This window comes from Osmia bicornis, chromosome 13 (assembly GCF_907164935.1).
Source record: "Osmia bicornis bicornis chromosome 13, iOsmBic2.1, whole genome shotgun sequence".
NCBI lineage: Eukaryota > Metazoa > Arthropoda > Insecta > Hymenoptera > Megachilidae > Osmia > Osmia bicornis.
The window spans coordinates 5,214,458-5,235,718 of record NC_060228.1 but is presented as its reverse complement, the minus strand read 5'-3'; the positions used below and the strand labels follow the sequence as shown (position 1 = coordinate 5,235,718).

The 21,261-nt window shown below is 33.7% G+C and overlaps 1 protein-coding gene across 1 annotated transcript; it reads right to left on the bottom strand.

The window, feature by feature from the left end:
• Positions 1-40: 40 nt before the first annotated feature.
• LOC114878110 (TBC1 domain family member 25) lies at positions 41-6,834 on the bottom strand. Its single transcript, XM_029191525.2, has 9 exons — positions 6,128-6,834; positions 4,339-4,448; positions 3,971-4,066; positions 3,727-3,889; positions 2,805-3,462; positions 2,303-2,690; positions 1,923-2,231; positions 1,389-1,805; positions 41-1,329 (listed from the first exon to the last, which is right to left on the bottom strand). Exons 1-9 carry the CDS (start codon positions 6,167-6,169, stop codon positions 912-914), a joined length of 2,601 nt encoding a protein of 866 aa, XP_029047358.1. The 5' UTR covers positions 6,170-6,834; the 3' UTR covers positions 41-911.
• Positions 6,835-21,261: the final 14,427 nt, after the last annotated feature.

Below are 21,261 nucleotides of genomic sequence, written 5' to 3'. Positions count from 1 at the left end.
ATAAACGTATAGGGAGACTACATTAATCTAACTATAAGCGTTAAAATTAAATGCAGTTTATTGTCGTTTCTCAAGCACATTGTTTGAGAACAAATTAAGATACGGTTACTAAGTTAATTATATGTATTTTACAAATTTAAGCTAGTTACTTAATCTTAAATCGAGGTACAGTGAAAGGGTACGAATTGGTGCAATTAGTATTGTGCATAATGCCGAGGAATGGTGTAGATAGTGAATAAAACTAACTGCATACCATTCACGATTCAAATACGTTTTCAGTTTTAAGATGTATTTTTAATTTCACGTATTAAATATCAAAGAAATATTCAATTTATTGTAACTACATAAAAAATTGTACCGAATGGATAGTTACTAGTACTAATATACTGCAGGTAATTAATTGCATGAGTTTACATATGTATTCGTATTTGCTTATACACGACCATAAGGAGGATCCACCCTTTCAAATTGAAATTAATTTTATTTAAGAAAATAAATTTCTGTCGATAGAAAACTTATTAACAGACAGTAGAAGAAGAAAAATGCAAATGAACGTCGGTAAACGTTATAAAAAGTTCTTTAAAAATATCAGTTAATAAAAATACTGTGAACATTTTAACAAGTACATAAAAGATGTTAAAAGACTATGTAAGAAAAGTTAATGATTTTACATACATTTAACGGAGCACCTTAAGAATGTATATTTTAATTTCTTATTGCCTAGTTTATCACTGATACGTATTTTACCTGATAGTTTTATACAGGAGCCTTTTGATTCACTATTCTGATTTAAAAAACATATTTTGAATTTATTTTCTTATGATTTGTCTTGAACGGTGCAAGATATTTTAAAATCGTCCATTTTATAATGCATATGGTATTATTAAGTACAACATCCAAGCATTTCATGGTTACACGTTTACAGAGTCTGATTTTCCAGCTAGAGACGATGAAGAATGCCTTCTGAGGTAACCAGCGAATAACTGTCTTGCTTGATTGAGCACTCGGATAACATTATGCCGGCGAACCATTTTATCAAAATGCATCGCCATTTCATTGTAATCCATTTGATTACGCATAACGAAGTCTCTGTGTTGAAGTAACAAAGTGATACACAAAAACATAAGAAACGGATTACCACCACCGAATTCGTGAGGTGGAGGTAAAGAACTTTCTCCTAACTGGTCTTCACTGGTACCCGCTGGAATAAGATTCGTAAGTTCTGTAGCTTCTTCACAGTGCTCTTGCACGGATTTCGTTGGACTTTCGGACACTGTTGCGTTTTGTTGCCAACCTTCAGTTTCTTCGCTGTCTGAAGCCGATTCAGATCTGTGTAATTTAAGAATGATTAAATTCATAAACTTTTAGGAATCATATAAATTACATACCTAGTAGTGCGTTTAAGTAATCTAATGGGAGTCACTGATTTAACACCATTCTGATCCTCCAATATTTCACCATCATATTCGAGTTCTGCTTGTTCATCTGGTGTAGCAGGATGATTCTTTTGTTGCAATGTGTGAAGGGGATTCTCCCAAACGAATACGTCTGCAGCTGGGCTACATCTTGCTAATTCAGTATCAGTTTCACTATCAATTAGCTCGCCTTCTTTCTTAGAAAGAACGCAATCACATTGTTGATCGCTCGGTGGCGATGGCCCGAAGACTTGTCGATCGAGTGATTCTAATTCCAGTCTTAATTCTCTAGTCATTGAAGTAGTCATTGGGAAGAAATCTGTTGGATCATCCGGAGAGCTTGGCTCGTCTCTCAGTACTCTAATAACTCCACTCTCACTCGAAACGCGTCTAAACAATAAAATCATTTTTGGTTATACTATTATTTTTAATCATTTTCTTAAGAAAGATACGTAATGGTATTATTGAATTGTTATCAGGGAAAAGTTTATAATGTATTAATTTCACCTTAATTCTGGTTCAGCATCGCATGGTGTTATTTTACTACGGTTCAGACTTGTAAAGTTTAAAAATTCATTTAAATTTTTTACTACTCGAGCACACTTTTTTTCACCATCATTCTGTTCATTGCTTTTGCTCTGATCTCTATTAGGTAACGATAGTCTTTCTTTTAATTCCAATAAATTTACACGTTTAGATTTACCAGGCAAAGAATCTGTACTTAGGCACTTTTCCGTGGATTCTGTATTTCTTCGATTCTTTGCAGTTGTCAAGTCGTTTTCCGGTTCAGAAAACGTCTCGTACGGAGAGCTCGATCTGTAGATAGTGATTTTCATTTTATATTACTATTTCTATTTCAGTGCTTTCATCGATGTTTGCTAAAGTACCTCTTTGAATCGCCGTTTGTTTCTGTTGAACTTTGTAACGAGGGTTCCTCTGTGTTCAGATTCTTTCTTTTCCCTGCGGCGGCGATACTAGCGGAAGAACTTTGCCGCCTAATTGCGCAAACCTTCGTGTACGCATTTTCACGAATATGCTTCACGTTCGGGCTTGGAGGTGGTGACGGCGGAGGAAAAGGTATTTCAGCTAAACCAAGTTCTCCATTTGGAGGTGATGCTGGTAAAGCTGCCCATAGAACTTCAAGCATCCTTAAAGCATCATCCAAAGCAAACTCTCGCTTCATTTCCAATAAAAGCCATCGATAGCAAAATAACAGATCATCTGCTTGATGAGATTTTAAGTAAGCATAGAAATCAGGATCATAATGTTGCAAACCTTAAAAAATATTAGAAACTAATATGAGTTTTGTGGTAATTTTAATTTATCCTTTTGAATAATTGGAGATAAGGATCTCTTAATTACTTGAATGGTGTATTGAATTATACGTACCTTCAGCCAGATGAGCAAATTTTGTAGTCATCGCAATTCCATCGAGCATGAAATTATCTTTCAATCTTCTCATAAGGGCACACAAGCATATGTAAGCTTGTGCTTCGTCCCGCATAGTAACTAGAAGAGGTGATGCCAGATCGCTCATACCTTGACAATAACTAACACTTGGATGATTCAAAGCATAGGTAGTTAAAATATTGAAAAGACTGGCCGTATTCTGATTATCATCGGAACCACCATAAAATTTGTGATGCCTATCCGTCCTCAAAACATCCTTTCGCACCATACTGGTGACGTAAGCGAGATCTCCAACGTTTTGACCCTTCTGTACCAGAGTTTTCCATCGCTCTCGTAGATTTTGATACTCTTGCGATTTCTTCTTCATATAATCCATCCTCTCACGTCCAGACATACCCTCCGGATATACATTTAAAATATGCTTCCAAACCACTTTTCTTAAACTAGGCTCTATTCCACCAAAGTATATAACAGCTCTCAGTTCTTTAGGATGTATCACTTGTCCGATAGGATCCAAAAACCGTCGAAATTCAGCGTCAGTCAATGGTTGTCTTGGTGGTTGGGAGCCTTGCTGATGTGATGATTCTTCACCCAAGTTACCTAGAGCACGTTGAACCATGTTCAATGTTCTCTCCATCTGTAAAAAGCAGTCTAATTTAAATCCATTCAATTTTTCTTTAAAATTAAGAACTAAAGAACAAAAAGTAATATATAAATGGTGGTTATGTTATCTCTTGAATTTTAAATTAATATGTAATCAAGGAAGTTCCAAATATCATAAATATTTCAAGATACATTCATTGTATTATTTAAACATACCGCAATTACTTGCTCATTTCTCAGTAAAAGAGAAATATAATTGTTCGACTGTGAGTGAGTCAAGAAAGTAAACGATACTCGCCTTATTCATTATGAGACCAGGTAACTTGGGCGTCTTGTATGGAAACCCGGTTTCTTGCCGCGTCGACACTTCCTGTACATTCTGTTCCCAGTAACACTCACAGTCGCCTGTCTCTCCGAAAGGTTTCAGATTCACCTGAAGATATAGATACGGCTCGGATGCGCTAAAATAACAAGTTATCGGTTAAAACCCTCCACTGTTGTATTTTATCATTTGCAAAGAGACAGTGTTATCTGAGAGTTACCTGATGAACGCTGCATCCAAATCCCAATCAGAAAGCAGGAATAAGTACGTTTCGGATCCATAGTCGTCGATCGCTCGATAAGATACCGTAAATTCTCTGTTAAAATTGAACAAAATTAAAAACATTTATTCTATATTAATTTAAAGCTTCAAGCTTGCTGAAAACAACTACGTAAACATTTTATCGATATTCTTAATACAAAATGGCTGGAAAAATTGCGGGAATTTTTCTCTTCATTCTTAATCTAAAAACATGAGTTCAGTTTGATAGATAAATGATGAACGTTAGTCCGAGGTTCTCCATGTTTGGAGTACACTCAACATAATACACTTGTCGATTACCGAATTCTAACGACGATAAGATCTCACCCTTTAATATCGAACGCTTTGATGAGTATACTTTGGAGCACTTCGATGGATGTTATCTGTGGGTCCACGCTGAACTTCCGGTACTCCGGCTGGTGCCTGGTCTCGCATTTCTAAAAATAAGGAAATTCGATTTTTACTTTAAATATTTCTTTGGTATGATAGAATTAAAAGACTGTTTCTGTTGTTGCCAGGTTTATTTGTTTCATCAAGTTATAAATATTAGAAACTACGGACACTTATGTAAGTCCATCAATTACAACAATCTGATTAGAATATCATTGCGGGAAAGTAAGTACGGGTTCTGTATAATTAATTGCGATTCTAGAAATCTTAGAAATAAAAATTTAATCTGAAAATCTTTTAGCCGAGCACAGGATACTGAAACTTTCGAAACAAGTGTTGTTACGAAAAATTAGAAATTAAGGTGATATCGCTGTGCAATTGCAGAAAACAAAACAGGAATGTTCAGTAAATATTTTGCAAATAAATTTTTTAATTTTTAGGTTTTACAGACAATATAATAGCGGGTCGTTTACGAGACTTATTAATTTGAATCGAAAAATCGCGCGGTACTTTTACACCCCTAATATCATGGAATTTAAGGGTTTATTATGAGATTATTAAATTTTTGTTTAATTGTATACATGTATATAGATACTTGAATCTAAAACCAGAATTAGGTTTCACTTAGTAGTTCAACCACCACATTAGTTACATAATCATCGTTCTAATTATATTGATTTTGATCAGAAGCATCGATCTAATTATAACTTTACCCTAATTCGTAGTAAATTCGTTATGATTTAAGGGAGTAAGTGATTGGACCGATGCCAACGTCGAACCACCAACTATAACCATTTAGAACTTATGATAAGTATTTAAAAGATATTTTGAAATATTTTAGCTTAAATTAAAAATTAATCAGATGGATCCAAATTAGGAAACCTCCTATACGTATATGCATAATGCGGACTCTGTGGTTTTCGGTTCTATGTTAAAACGAGGTCATTAATTTCCCCAATTTTAGCTAAAGTATAAACCTAAAAGAATGAAACGAAAAATCAGGATGAAAGCGCGAAAAATTTAAATCAGTTAACGACGTTGACAAGTGTTGACAAATGATATCTTAACATCTGTTTGAAGTGCCTTGATACATGTTAAACATGGGCGTCAGAGGGTATGCATACAAAATACATTGCTGCCGTTTCGAATCGAATATTTCTACCGCAATGCTGCAGAAATGAATATTTGCAAAACGCACAACGGCGCTCTAATTATTTTTACAGAACGCTGGTTATTCCAATTAGCGACGGCAATGCATTTTTGAAGGATGTCTACTTTCTTGCAGCGAAATCACGTAAAAGTTCTCGTCGAGACTTTCTACTCTAACCACGGGATGAATATTAAAATGAAATTTATTTTAACATTCAAAAATTGTCATTTCAATTTCAAACGGTATCGTAGAGTGCGCTAAAAACGATGTCATATGACTATTTTAAATCGAACATTGTTTGAAAATATTATTTAGAACATTTTATGCGGTAAGTAGCGAAATAATGAAGTAGAAAATGTATTCTGATAATATTCATGTGATAATAAAAAAAAAATAATTATTTGCCTCGTTGATAAGACTAATTTTAACGTTTGCAGTTCTGTCTACATAACGTAGCACTAAATCATTATCAGTCTAAAAAATAATTTGTAATTTTTATAACTGAGTAATCATCGATGTTTATTTAATAAAACATAAAGGATTACGGTATATTATTAAATTGTAATAAAATTATACCTTCACTTTGACCCGCACGGCCTCTCTAGGGCAGCCGAACATGATTGACGTTGATATGCAAGCTCCTTCGTGTACTCGAAAAGGACGTTCGATAATTCAGGAACACTCGAAATTTATTAAAATCTCCACCTTTTCGAGGACATTTTCATGACATCGAACGAAACTGAACATTTTAACGGTGAATAATTCTTGTGAGGTTAATTTGTTTCCTTCGAAGCAAAGCGATCCAGCTTGCAGCTATCACTACTCCTCTGGAAGAGGAGCATCGTTTCATCAGAAGACAGCACTGTACTTCTTGAAGAATTTGAAGTTTTTCAGCAGGCACCAGTTGACACTTTACAATAATTCCAACGATAGTTCACGGTAACGAAGCGATCTATATTTTATCGGCTGTTGACGATAGCACGTTTCTGAATGTTAAGAGAGGATTCTTCGGACCTTTTCGCGCCTTCTTGGAGATTCAATCACAAAGATCTGTCGTCACCGTGACATCGTTGACACCACCATGCTTTTTCAGCGCACGTTTGATATCTGACACTCTTTGTCTCTTTTTTCCGTCAAAATCACTGACACTAAAAGGCATAGAGCAGTGCTGTTTCCAAACGTGATAAGCGAAACAAAGACGGATAGAATCGCTAAGGAAATTTGGCGTTAGGTTCGTTGCAGTAAAAGATAGAAAGAGTAGGAATGACAAGCTAGTAACCTGAAGTAAGATACGATTGATACTAGATTTAACTGTATCGATTAACCTCGAATCAGTGACTACAGATACAAAAAAGACTGGACATGTTCTTGTTATCAAGGGGTCATGAGTTTGGGGATCTCAAACACCCCCAGGTGAAGATAAATCTGCCTGTAAAGAGCATAGTCGGTATAATAGTTGCACCTCGCATTTACAACTAAAAAGACATAGTTTTTACTCTCTCTGATTCAATTGTTTCTAGTAATCAGTCAAGATTAATGCAAGGTCGAAAAATTATTAACATAATTGTATGACAAACTTGTGTTTTACAAAGCCGCCATCAATTAAAAATTTTCAAATTCGATCCTAGCGCCATCTATACAAAAGCGGCGCAAACTATTCGTTAACTTACCGACTGCCGGAAGTTCAGTCGATAAGTCGGTAATTAATTGAGGAGTTTCCGCCGCGTTTGGATAAATGGCGCAGTAGTCAAACTTTGTGGCCCCTGACACCACTGGATGAAATCAGGTACGTCTGAACATGGCATAACTACTTTGAAATAATAGTTTATCAAATATTTCTTAGCAGAATCAGTGCAGTTCAAAGTGTTATTAAAGTAATATTCCTCTCTATTTATTACATAATTACAATAATATAAATGATAATACAAGACGGGTGTTGCTAAAAAAGTACATTATTCGATTTGTTCGGTGATATTTATTGTATGAACGTTTCCATTACGATTAGCATTACAGTTATTCTGCTTTTATATCGACAATTTCTTAAATTTCGTTAATAGCTTATGTTTTTTCTACTTTTTGTCATATATTTTGATGTTTTAAGCTGAGAAAAGTAATCTTGACTTTAGTTCAATATGGCGTCGATAGTTTTTAACGAACTTTTCCCTTACGAATAGTATTAAAGTTTCGAAACAATTCGAAACTTCTACTAACGGCTGTGATTGGTCGTTTGATTCGGCGTATTCTCATTTCGCCCAATCAGATTCGTCGCTGTGTGGGTGGTGTGCAATCTTGTAGCGTGGTGTAGCATTCCTCTTCGAAGCTTCGTCCGTTTTGCACGCTTCTACAATAGGTGAGATAAAATTATCTTCAAATATTAAATTAATTTGTATTTCGGGTGTTGAAAGTACAAAAAACAGAAAGAATAGCTAGAGAGAAGTCTAGATTCCTTATTTTTTACATTAATTCGAGGTTTTCTTCAAAAATACGTGAGTTGAAATTTGTTGTTCTTGCTGTGAATTCAAAATGGAATTAGAATAGCAGAATCGGAATTATTTTCCCTTGATATCAGTAATTTCGCGAACCTTATTGCATTTTTTCGTATTTTTGTTACATTTTATCCATAATTTACTGTTATAAATGGTTATAATTGATCTCTCCGTGGTTGTCTATTGTTCCGATATAAATGTGCATTAAAATATTATTTTCCTCATTTATTCTGTTTTTATATCGATAATTTCTTAAGTACCATTAATATCTTATGTTATTTCTGCTTTATTTTCTGTATTTTGCTGTTTTAAGTTGAGAAAAGTAATCTTAACTTTATTTCAATATGGCGTCGATAATCTTCAATACTTTTTAGCGGGAAATTCAAATGTCTCACTTATTCTAATCAGTGTTAAGCTTTCGTACTTGTTGATTATTGATGATCTCAATTCAAAATTAACTTTTATACAATGAATAACACGTATAATAATATAATAGGCATGGAAATTTGATTAATATTAATGATTAAAAAAAAAATTATTAAAGAATTTCTTTTGAGTATGAGTAGTTTTTTTGATGATGCACATGATGTATCATTGAAGCACATGTTTGCAAAAATATGTTCTTCCATTTTACAGAATTGTATTTGGATAAGAAATAAAACACTTATAAATGAATCATTGCCAATGTAAATGCAGTGTTTTTATATTAATAATTACAGAATGAGCGACCAATGTTAATATATCATCTCTCAATATCAACCAACTGAGATCATCAGCAGAGTGTTTCCATCCAACTACCCTTCAACATCTGCTTATTAGTTTGGTGAGTAAAAGAATAAAAAGCTCTACTTCCTTATTATAATTAAATATACTTTGATTAGAGTTTGAAATACATAACATAATTAAAATGCATGTAGTTTTTACATAACAATTACATATGTATATCAGCATTTTTTATTATTATGATTAATAGTATCAGTATTTATGAATAAATATCAATTATTTTATTACACTGTTCAAAATTAGAGTCTCTCATTTAAAATAGACTTATTTTTGAATATTTCATTGTCCTGAATGAATGCAATTTTATTAATATGAAAAAAAATATGGTTTTAGTATAACAGTTTTTTACATAATAATTTGGTTGAAGAATAAAGATACATTATTATTTCTCTGTATTTATATTTTATGGTTATTATATTTATGTGTTTTGCTTAACATAAGTTTTACTTAAATGTAAGGGTAAGTACAGTGTTCATACTTATGTCAGTTTATTTACGATTAGCTGTGGCTTTCTAATATTTATGATAAGGCATAGATATTTTATATAAATTACAGTAATAGAGGAGGGAAGGGAGATTTATAAATTTAAAAAAATGCAGCATTTTAGGCAAAATAAATAAAATTTCAGTAATCCTATCTTACACAGCCAAACAAAATCAGAATAATCAGTCATTTGTTCATATCGATTGAAAGCATTTTATAAAATAACATAGTATTAAATATAAGTTTGATGCCAGAGAGAAACATGGTAAGGCAATATTATATTTCATTGATTAATTGTAAGGAGAAGCTTTTTCCATTTGCTATTTGTGTACGCAGAATGTTATTAATTTTAATTTGTTCTATATCTTCCTACAAGATTTGTATCATTTTTAATCAAACCATGGATTATTTTTCTTGATCTGTGCCTTATCTCCTTTTTTTTATGTATTATTATCCCTAATCAACAGATCTGTTTGCTTCTACTTTCATTTTTGCACTTATATTGTTATTGAAAGTTTTTATTGGTACTTCAGTCACTGTTACTGAAGTTGTTACTGAATTGATAAATGAAATTTTTATTAATATTATTCAAATACCTGCTTTTTGTTGAACCGTGATTATATCTATGTAGTATTATCAAGCCAATTTATTCTATTGTTTGTCATAGCATTTTCCTGTACAATTTAGTGCAATATCTTATGCTCTTCTGCTGTGTGTTACATTTATTTTTTGTGTTACTAATTCTTCTATACTTGATTGTGGTTATCGATTTGCGAGCTAAAATCCCCACTCATTATTATGGGGTTGAGTTCTTCTTTATCTTCGATCAGTATTTCCCACAATGTTTTCACTAGCTGGTGAGGATTCTATGCTTTTTTGATTGATTATAATTTTTCTATATAACTTTTGTGCATACATTGCACATAAGTGTCAAAATTAATATCTGAAATAATATGTTCTTAAATATTTCTTATCAAAATCACACCACAGGAAAGTGTTATTAAAGTAATATTTCCCTTTATTTATTACATAATTACAATAATATAAAATATAATACAAGACGGGTGTTGCTAAAAAAAGTACATTATTCGATTGTTTCGCTGATATTTATTGTATGAACGTTTCCATTACGATTAGTATTACAGTTTCGAAACTTCTACCAATGGCTGTGATTGGTCGCGCCATGTTGGCGTCCTCTCATTTCGACCAATCAGATACGTCGCTGTGTGAGCGAGTGCGTCGTTTTGTGACGCATGCATCATTTCTCTTCGAAACTTCGTCCGTTACGCACGTGTCTGCAACAGGTAAGATTAAATTATCTTCAAACATTAAATTAAATTGTCTTCCGGGTGTTGAAAATACAAAAAAGAGAAAGAATAGCTGAAAAGAAGTCTAGCTCTTTGTTTTTTGACATTAATTCGACATTATCTTCAAAAATACGCGAGGTAAAATTTTTTGCTCTTGCCGTGAATTGACAATGAAGTTGGAACAACAAAATCTGAATTATTTTCCCTTTATATCAATAATTTTTTTAACATTATTGCATTTTTTCATGTTTTCAATACATATTTCTCATAATTTACTGTTATAAATCGTGATATTTGATTTTCTCGTTTTTTACTATTATAGCGATATAAATACGAATTAAAATAACATTTCCTTCATTTATTTTGCTTTTATATCAATAATTTCTTAAATCCCGTCAGTATCTTATATTTTTTCTACTTTTTGTCATATATTTTCATGTTTTAATCAAAGAAAAGTAATCTTGACTTTATTTCAATATGGCGTCGATAGTTTTTAACGAACCTTTCCCTTACGATTAGTATTACAGTTTCGAAGTAATACGAAACTTCTACCAATGGCTGTGATTGGTTGCGCCATGTTGGCGTCCTCTCATTTCGACCAATCAGACACGTCCTTGTATGAGCGAGTGCGTCGATTTGTGACGCAGTGCATCATTTCTCTTCGAAACTTCGTCCGTTATGCACGTGTCTGCAACAGGTAAGATTAAATTATCTTCAAACATTAAATTAAATTGTCTTTCGGGTGTTGAAAATACAAAAAAGAGAAAGAATAGCCGAAAAGAAGTCTAGCTCTTTGTTTTTTGACATTAATTCGACATTATCTTTAAAAATACGCGAGGTAAAATTTTTTGCTCTTGCCGTGAATTGACAATGAAGTTGGAACAACAGAATCTGAATTATTTTCCCTTTATCTCAATAATTTCTTTAACATTATTGCATTTTTTCATGTTTTCAATACATATTTCTCATAATTTACTGTTATAAATCGTGATACTTGATTTTTCCGCTTTTGACTATTCTGCCGATATAAAATAAAAAAATATTTCCTTGATTTATTCTGCTTTTACATCGACAATTTCTTAAATCTCGTTAGTATCTTATGTTTTTTCTACTTTGTTTCCTATATTTTGGCGTTTAAAGTTGAGAAAAGTAATCTTGATTTCATTTCAATATGGCGTCGATAATCTTCAATATTTTATAGCGGGAAATTCAAATATATCACTTATTTCAGCCATTGTTTATGCTTTCGTATTTGTTGATTATCACATTTTTACAATTCAGAATTAACTTTTATGCGGTGGTAGACACTTTTAATAATATAATAGGCATGCAAATTTGATTAATGTTAAAGAATTAAAAAATATTTATTCAAAAATTCATGTTTTGTGGATATGGACATTTTCTGAAATATTAATTGGTTAAATATACATGATGTACCACTAATGTATACATATATGTGAACAAATGTGTTTTCTTTTGTTGCAGAAGTTCATTCTAATAAAACATCAAAAGCCTCATATAAAACTATTAAATGAATCTTCCTCAAATTAAAGGTAGGTATCATTATTAAATAGTTGCAGTAAATTATTATAGTAAATTTAAAATGGCTTAAATGTAATATTATTGTTGTGTGTTCTTTTTTGATGCAGAAGTACATTCGAATAAAACATCAGAAGCCTGAAATGGAACTATTAAATGAATCTTCGTCAAACTAAAGGTAAGTTTTATTATTAAGTAGTTGCAGTAAATTATTATGGTAAATTTAAAATGGCACAAATGTTATATTATTGTTCTTTTAATTACCGAATTATCAGCAGTGCCTGTATGTCAACATTCTACCTACTACACTACTCTTCAACATCAATCTACTTAGGAGACCATCCGTCGTCGGGTGCTTTCTTCCAGCTGCTTTTCAACAGCCACTCATCAGTTCCGTGAGCCCCAAAAGTTACCAATTTTATTCTTATTTTAAGTGAGCATAGTGACCCATGAGTTGATGTATACTCATGGAAATCTGTTACATATTTTTCATCTCTTTTTCATTTTTATATTGTTGTATTTCTTAGTTTAGGCTAGGGTCTTCTTGTCTCTTTTTAAAAAATAGTTTGTAGGATAGAAGTCGGATGACCCTCCGATTTCACAAACAAAATACAACTTTTAAAATATTTTTTTAATTAAAAGATACTTAAATTTTGATAATGTATACAAAATTTGTATATTTTATATGCAGTAAATATTACGTACATTTGCTACAATACATTGATTATACTATAATATTTCAATGCAGTATATTATTATATTGTTGATTTAAATATGTTTTATGAGCAAGAAGACAGTTCGCGGCGGTTAGATTCTAACGTCGAAGTAACATTTTCGAATGTACATTTGATGTAACTTGGACAATTTACTTCGACATGCAATCAACCGAGGATGTATTACATGTATATTAATTATTAAATTGCATTTCCAACAGATACAGATCCATTTAACAGATACTTAAAGTTTTTGCTTAAAGTAGTGATTTTTTTTTACACATTTTTTTTTCTTTAACTATGATTAAATACAATTTAATTATTTTAATAATTATTTAATTCAATTGCAATTTTTTATGTTAGTTTTTAATAATCGGAGTCTTGTATTACAAATAGAATCATTTTTTAATGTTTTATTCTTCTAATCAATTTCAATCTCATTAGTTCAAAGAAAACATAGTTCCAACGTAAGAATGTTTTACATAATAAATTATTTTCAAATTTAAAATGTTTATTAGCCCGTTAGCTTTACTATGTATTAATCTATCATTTTAGCTTAGGATTTTCAGCTTCACACGGTAGGTGTATTATTTCTTTGCCCGTATTCATTACTTATTAGCCTGAGCTCATCAACGAACCCAGGTGTGCGTTGTTGGGTAAGGGCGGTGGATACGGTTTTAGAATTAAGGAATATTACAGCGATTGACAAACGTATTAGCGTATCGTGCACGATGTACGTTTCACATGTGTGTGTGTGTGTTTAAATTAGTGGAATGTACGTCGATTTTATTATTCAGCTTAAATAGTTTATATAAATACATACAGAATAAATATGTTACATTTCTAATCAATATTTTCCATATTACATACTGTATGTATATCATATACAATCATATTACATCGAATGGATACTTGTTTGAGAATATTTCATGTATAAAAATCATAATAATATTTTACAATATATGAGGAAAATTTACCATTTGAATACCATATTCTTTTTTTAAATCAATGAAATACTAATTATTACTGTACTTAGTTTTATAAAGAACAGAATGACTCAAAGTCAGCATTATAGCATAAATAATTTTACATTCCAATAATAGTTTTATATGACACAATACATTAATATTATATTAATAATAACGCAATATACGCTACGTTGTCAGTCGATTACAGGAAATGGTACGTACATAAAGTATAAATGTGTGTGTTACAAGCTTGGGTGACGGAGGCGTCCCGGGACGTTCTCTCTAGGGCAGGCTTGCACCCGGGTGTTATGTGTGAGTACCGTGGATTGTGTGTGTTGGAATGAATGAATTTTGCTTTTTTAAATATAGGGATAGGCAGGCAGGTAGCTTACTTCTGGTGTGTGTGATTTAGATGTAAGTAGGAAGGGCCAGGAAAGCAGACCGATCACATTTCTCTTTCGGGGGGGCTTATAGGACCGGTGAAAAGTCTGCACCTGGGGTAGTATAATCGTAATCAATTACTTTTTAGTTAATTGATTTTGATTAAACCTTGGTCTATACCTAGCATGTAAGGTCGCCCGCGGCTCTAGGCCCGGACGAAAAAGGACTACTTCAATGAAATCTGCTCAAAAATTCCTTTTTTTTTGTTGCATGCTTCGGACAGCTATTCTATTTAATAGTTGGTCGTTGTGTGTGACACTCATTTTCAATATATTTCACATTTCTATGGAATCTTTGAGCTGATTCATTGAGTAGTCGAAGAAAGAATATCGTCGTGGGACATCGTGGGACATCATCGCACATCATCAAAGGTTGTCTTTCCTTCTTTGTATGGAAAGTCATCCTTCAATTCTGACTTAAGTACATATTAATATCTTTTTCACTACTTTTTACAGTCACTATGCTCACTAGATATCTGTTGTCAATTTAACATGTTCAGTAATAGCACTTAATTAGAAATTTGTCCATCATAGACTATTTCTTTTCTTATATTATGAAATAACATAAAAAAAGAAATATTACTATAGCCTATGCATATTATTATATTATATTATTTTATGGATTTTGTGACAGCCTCTGAATTGTAGGTGTTTTAAAACATATGATACAAAATATTATGATAGATATATGTGACTCTAGTAGCGAACATGTTAAATTGCAAATTATATTATATTTTGTCTACAAATGACGTCATCAAGTATAACTACGTCATTGTGAACTGACATATGTTGTTTCCCAATTAAATTAAATTAAATCATTTAAATTAAATTGTTGCTACATTAACAAGTAAAGTCACGCGCTTTTTTTAAATTTTTTTTTTTAATAATTTTAATCGTTATCCTTTTTATCATTTTTTATTAGTTTCCATTTTACTAAAATTTTGAAATTATTGCATTCAAGTAAATATTAACAATGATAGAACAAGATTTCCCTACATAAATGAATAATTTCATACGATAACCCAACCCTGATCATTAGCTGTGCATCAATGAAAATAAAATGATATTATCTAAAACCATAATTAAAAAATTCAATTTATCGTATTTTGTCTGAATTGTATTGCACATTTGTATTGTATCAATTGTGTCGTATTTTTTATCGTCGCAAATCACCCCCTATGGGCGGGGGGATGTAGAATACGCCCATAGTATCCCTGCTTGTCGTAAAAGGCGACTAAAAGGGCGCGTCTGTGCCACCGTTAATAAATTTCAATTTCATATTTCTAATTTTGATCAAGGCATTCGAGCTGTTTTACGAAAATTTGCAGTAGCGGTGCGGCTGAAATTTTATAACGATCATATGCCACGCTTACCGAGCGTGATGACGGTGATTAGGGAGCCAACGCGTCGCGACGGGCAACTGATAAGGCTCACGTGAATTAGTCGCGAATTTCGGCGGCATCGAATTGAATTCGCGGGTAGCAATGTGATCGATTATAATGAAATTCCACGCTTACCGAGCGTGAAGACGGTGATTAGGAAATAGGGAGTGAACTTAAAATCAGAGAGATAGAACGAGCGACAGATTAAATTAGAGCCGATGCTAAGGCGAAAGCTAAGGTGGAAGCTGAAGCTAAGGCTAAGGTGGAAGCTAAAGCTAAGGCTAAGGTGAAAACCCAAGCTTAGGCCTAGGTGAAAGCTGAATCCAAAGCCCAGGTGTAAAACTTAAGCTAAGGTGAAAGTGATAGCTAAAGCTAAGGCGAAGGTGATAGCTAAAGCTAAGGCTAAGGTGGAAGCTAAAGCTAAGGCTAAGGCGAAAACTAAGGCGAAAGCTAAAGCTGAGGCTGAGGTGTAGGACGTGATATATTCGCGACTGTCGACAATGATCGAATTCAATTCGCGGGTAGGAATACGATCGATTATAATGAAATTCCACGCTTACCGAGCGTGATGACGGTGATTAGGGAGCCAACGCGTCGCGACGGGCAACTGATAAGGCTCACGTGAATTAGTCGCGAATTTCGGCGGCATCGAATTGAATTCGCGGGTAGCAATGCGATCGATTATAATGAAATTCCACGCTTACCGAGCGTGAAGACGGTGATTAGGAAATAGGGAGTGAACTTAAAATCAGAGAGATAGAACGAGCGACAGATTAAATTAGAGCCGATGCTAAGGCGAAAGCTAAGGTGGAAGCTGAAGCTAAGGCTAAGGTGGAAGCTAAAGCTAAGGCTAAGGTGAAAACCCAAGCTAAGGCCTAGGTGAAAGCTGAATCCAAAGCCTAGGTGTAAAACTTAAGCTAAGGTGAAAGTGATAGCTAAAGCTAAGGCGAAGGTGATAGCTAAAGCTAAGGCTAAGGTGGAAGCTAAAGCTAAGGCTAAGGCGAAAACTAAGGCGAAAGCTAAAGCCGAGGCTGAGGTGTAGGACGTGATATATTCGCGACTGTCGACAATGATCGAATTCAATTCGCGGGTAGGAATACGATCGATTATAATGAAATTCCACGCTTACCGAGCGTGATGACGGTGATTAGGGAGCCAACGCGTCTCGACGGGCAACTGATAAGGCTCACGTGAATTAGTCGCGAATTTCGGCGGCAAAGAATTGAATTCGCGGGTAGGAATGCGATCGACAATGTTGATATTCCACGCTTACCCAGCGTGATGACGGTGATTAGGGAGCCAACGCGTCGCGACGGGAAACTACTAAGGCTCACGGGATATGTACGCAAATCTCCGCGACGAACGAATTCAATTCGCGGGTAGAAAGGCGAATGACCATACTGATATTCGCATTTCATCGGTATTTCTTATTGAACACGGTGGCACATTCGCAACCGTTAGGCTAGGTTGCACGGTGCAGAAGAAAAGAAGAATTTGCAATGAAGACGAGGGCGATGCGGATAAGAAGAGAATGCTGTAGAACAGCGAAGAAAGCGCAGAAGAAAAGAATAACTCAGCAGAATAGTCAGCGTGACGGAAGAAGAAGAGAGACTGTCCCAGAAGAGGAAAGAGGAGGATGTCCCAGAGGTGAAGACAATGCAGCACAGAAAGAAGACAAACGGAGAAGAAAGAAGTGGTTAGGACGCTGCAATAGAGAAGAGTACGCCCTGAACGACTGTCGCAGGAGACAGAAAAGAAGAAAAGCACTACAACATGGAAGTGAACATGACGGAACGTGGAAAGAAGAGGAGAAGCTCCATAGGAGAAGAGAAAGCGGTAAAGCAGGAAACAGCGGCGGCTTCAGAGGAAAATAGGTGAAGAAAGAAGACAAATGGAGAAGAAAGAAGTGGCTAGGACGCTGCAGCGGAGAAGAGTACGCCCTGAACGACTGAAGCAGGAGTGAGAAAAGAAGAAAAGCGCTACAACATGGAAGAGAACATGACGGAATGAGGAAAGAAGAGGAGAAGCTCCATAGGAGAAGATAAAGCGGCCAAGCAGGAAACAGCGGTGGCTTCAGAGGAGAATAGGTGAAGAAAGAAGACAAACGGGGAAGAAAGAAGTGGATAGGACGCTGCAATAGAGAAGAGTACCCCTGAACGACTGAAGCAGGAGACAGAAAAGAAGAAAAGCGCTACAACATGGAAGAGAACATGACGGAATGAGGAAAGAAGAGGAGAAGCTCCATAGGAGAAGAGAAAGCGGCAAAGCAGGAAACAGCAGCGCCTTCAGAGGAGAATAGGTGAAGAAAGAAGACAAACGGAGAAGAAAGAAGTGGTTAGGACGCTGCAATAAAGAAGAATACGCCCTGAACGACTGAAGCAGGAGACAGAAAAGAAGAAAAGCACTACAACATGGAAGAGAACATGACGGAATGAGGAAAGAAGAGAAGAAGCTCCACAGCAGCGAAGATCGCAGATGTCAGGGTGTAGATTTTAGTGGAGATTTATTTTTGAGATCTGTTTTAGGATCAGCGAAGGAAGCGGGGATATTGCAGAAGAGAAGCTGCGGAACAAGAGGAGGCTGCAGAACAGAAGAGGAGGCAGCAGTGGAAGCACCGCAAGCAGTAGTGGAGTCACCGTAAATTATTATGGTAATCTTCCTCAAATTAAAGGTAAGTTTTATTATTAAGTAGTTGCAGTAAATTATTATGGTAAATTTAAAATGGCTCAAATGTAATATTATTGTTGTGTGTTCTCTTTTGTTGCAGAAGTACATTCTAATAAACCATCAAAAGCCTCATATAAAACTATTAAATGAATCTTCCTCAAATTAAAGGTAAGTTTCATTATTAAATAGTTGCAGTAAATTATTACGGTAAATTTAAAATAGCTTAAATGTAATATTATTGTTGTGTGTTCTTTTTGTTGCAGAAGTACATTCGAATAAAACATCAGAAGCCTGCAATGGAACTATTAAATGAATCTTCGTCAAATTCAAGGTAAGTTTTATTATTAAGTAGTTGCAGTAAATTATTATGGTAAATTTAAAATTGCACAAATGTTATATTATTGTTCTTTTAATTACCGAATTATCAGCAGTGCCTGTATGTCAACAGTCTACCTACTACACTACTCTTCACATCAATCTACTTAGCAGACCATCCGTTGCGTCGGGTGCTTTCTTCCAGCTACTATGCAACAGCCACTCATCAGATACGTGAGCCCCAAAAGTTACAAATTTTATTCTTATTTTAAGTGAGCATAGTGACCCATGAGTTGATGTATCCTCATGGAAATCTGTTACATATTTTTCATATCTTTTTCATTTTTATATTGTTGTATTTCTTAGTTCAGGCTAGGGTCTTCTTGTCTCTTTTTAAAAAATAGTTTGTAGGATAGAAGTCGGATGACCCTCCGATTTCACAAGCAAAATACAGCTTTCAAAATATTTTTTTAATTAAAAGATACTTAAATTTTGATAATGTATACAAAATTTGTATATTTTATATGCAGTAAATATTACGTACATTTGCTACAATACATTGATTATACTATAATATTTCAATGCAGTATATTATTATATTGTTGATTTAAATATGTTTTATGAGCAAGAAGACAGTTCGCGGCGGTTAGATTCTAACGTCGAAGTAACATTTTCGAATGTACATTTGATGTAACTTGGACAATTTACTTCGACATGCAATCAACCGAGGATGTATTACATGTATATTAATTATTAAATTGCATTTCCAACAGATACAGATCCATTTAACAGATACTTAAAGTTTTTGCTTAAAGTAGTGATTTTTTTATACACGTTTTTTTTTCTTTAACTATGATTAAATACAATTTAATTATTTTAATAATTATTTAATTCAATTGCAATTTTTTATGTTAGTTTTAAATAATCGGAGTCTTGTATTGCAAATAGAATCATTTTTTAATGTTTTATTCTTCTAATCAATTTCAATCTCATTAGTTCAAAGAAAACATAGTTCCAACGTAAGAATGTTTTACATAATAAATTATTTTCAAATTTAAAATGTTTATTAGCCCGTTAGCTTTACTATGTATTAATCTATCATTTTAGCTTAGGATTTTCAGCTTCACACGGTAGGTGTATTATTTCTTTGCCCGTATTCATTACTTATTAGCCTGAGCTCATCAACGAACCCAGGTGTGCGTTGTTGGGTAAGGGCGGTGGATACGGTTTTAGAATTAAGGAATATTACAGCGATTGACAAACGTATTAGCGTATCGTGCACGATGTACGTTTCACATGTGTGTGTGTGTGTTTAAATTAGTGGAATGTACGTCGATTTTATTATTCAGCTTAAATAGTTTATATAAATACATACAGAATAAATATGTTACATTTCTAATCAATATTTTCCATATTACATACTGTATGTATATCATATACAATCATATTACATCGAATGGATACTTGTTTGAGAATATTTCATGTATAAAAATCATAATAATATTTTACAATATATGAGGAAAATTTACCATTTGAATACCATATTCTTTTTTTAAATCAATGAAATACTAATTATTACTGTACTTAGTTTTATAAAGAACAGAATGACTCAAAGTCAGCATTATAGCATAAATAATTTTACATTCCAATAATAGTTTTATATGACACAATACATTAATATTATATTAATAATAACGCAATATACGCTACGTTGTCAGTCGATTACAGGAAATGGTACGTACATAAAGTATAAATGTGTGTGTTACAAGCTTGGGTGACGGAGGCGTCCCGGGACGTTCTCTCTAGGGCAGGCTTGCACCCGGGTGTTATGTGTGAGTACCGTGGATTGTGTGTGTTGGAATGAATGAATTTTGCTTTTTTAAATATAGGGATAGGCAGGCAGGTAGCTTACTTCTGGTGTGTGTGATTTAGATGTAAGTAGGAAGGGCCAGGAAAGCAGACCGATCACATTTCTCTTTCGGGGGGGCTTATAGGACCGGTGAAAAGTCTGCACCTGGGGTAGTATAATCGTAATCAATTACTTTTTAGTTAATTGATTTTGATTAAACCTTGGTCTATACCTAGCATGTAAGGTCGCCCGCGGCTCTAGGCCCGGACGAAAAAGGACTACTTCAATGAAATCTGCTCAAAAATTCCTTTTTTTTTGTTGCATGCTTCGGACAGCTATTCTATTTAATAGTTGGTCGTTGTGTGTGACACTCATTTTCAATATATTTCACATTTCTATGGAATCTTTGAGCTGATTCATTGAGTAGTCGAAGAAAGAATATCGTCGTGGGACATCGTGGGACATCATCGCACATCATCAAAGGTTGTCTTTCCTTCTTTGTATGGAAAGTCATCCTTCAATTCTGACTTAAGTACATATTAATATCTTTTTCACTACTTTTTACAGTCACTATGCTCACTAGATATCTGTTGTCAATTTAACATGTTCAGTAATAGCACTTAATTAGAAATTTGTCCATCATAGACTATTTCTTTTCTTATATTATGAAATAACATAAAACAAAGAAATATTACTATAGACTATGGATATTATTATATTATATTATTTTATGGATTTTGTGACAGACTCTGAATTGTAGCTGTTTTAAAACATATGA

Coding starts and splice junctions, on each gene's coding strand:
- LOC114878110 (XM_029191525.2), bottom strand. CDS start 6,169: ATGTTCGGCTGCCCTAGAGAGGCCGTGCGGGTCAAAGTGAAG. Junction 2,691..2,804: donor ATTTGCTCATCTGGCTGAAG/GTACGTATAATT, acceptor ATATTTTTTAAG/GTTTGCAACATTATGATCCT. Junction 1,330..1,388: donor TTACTTAAACGCACTACTAG/GTATGTAATTTA, acceptor TAAATTACACAG/ATCTGAATCGGCTTCAGACA.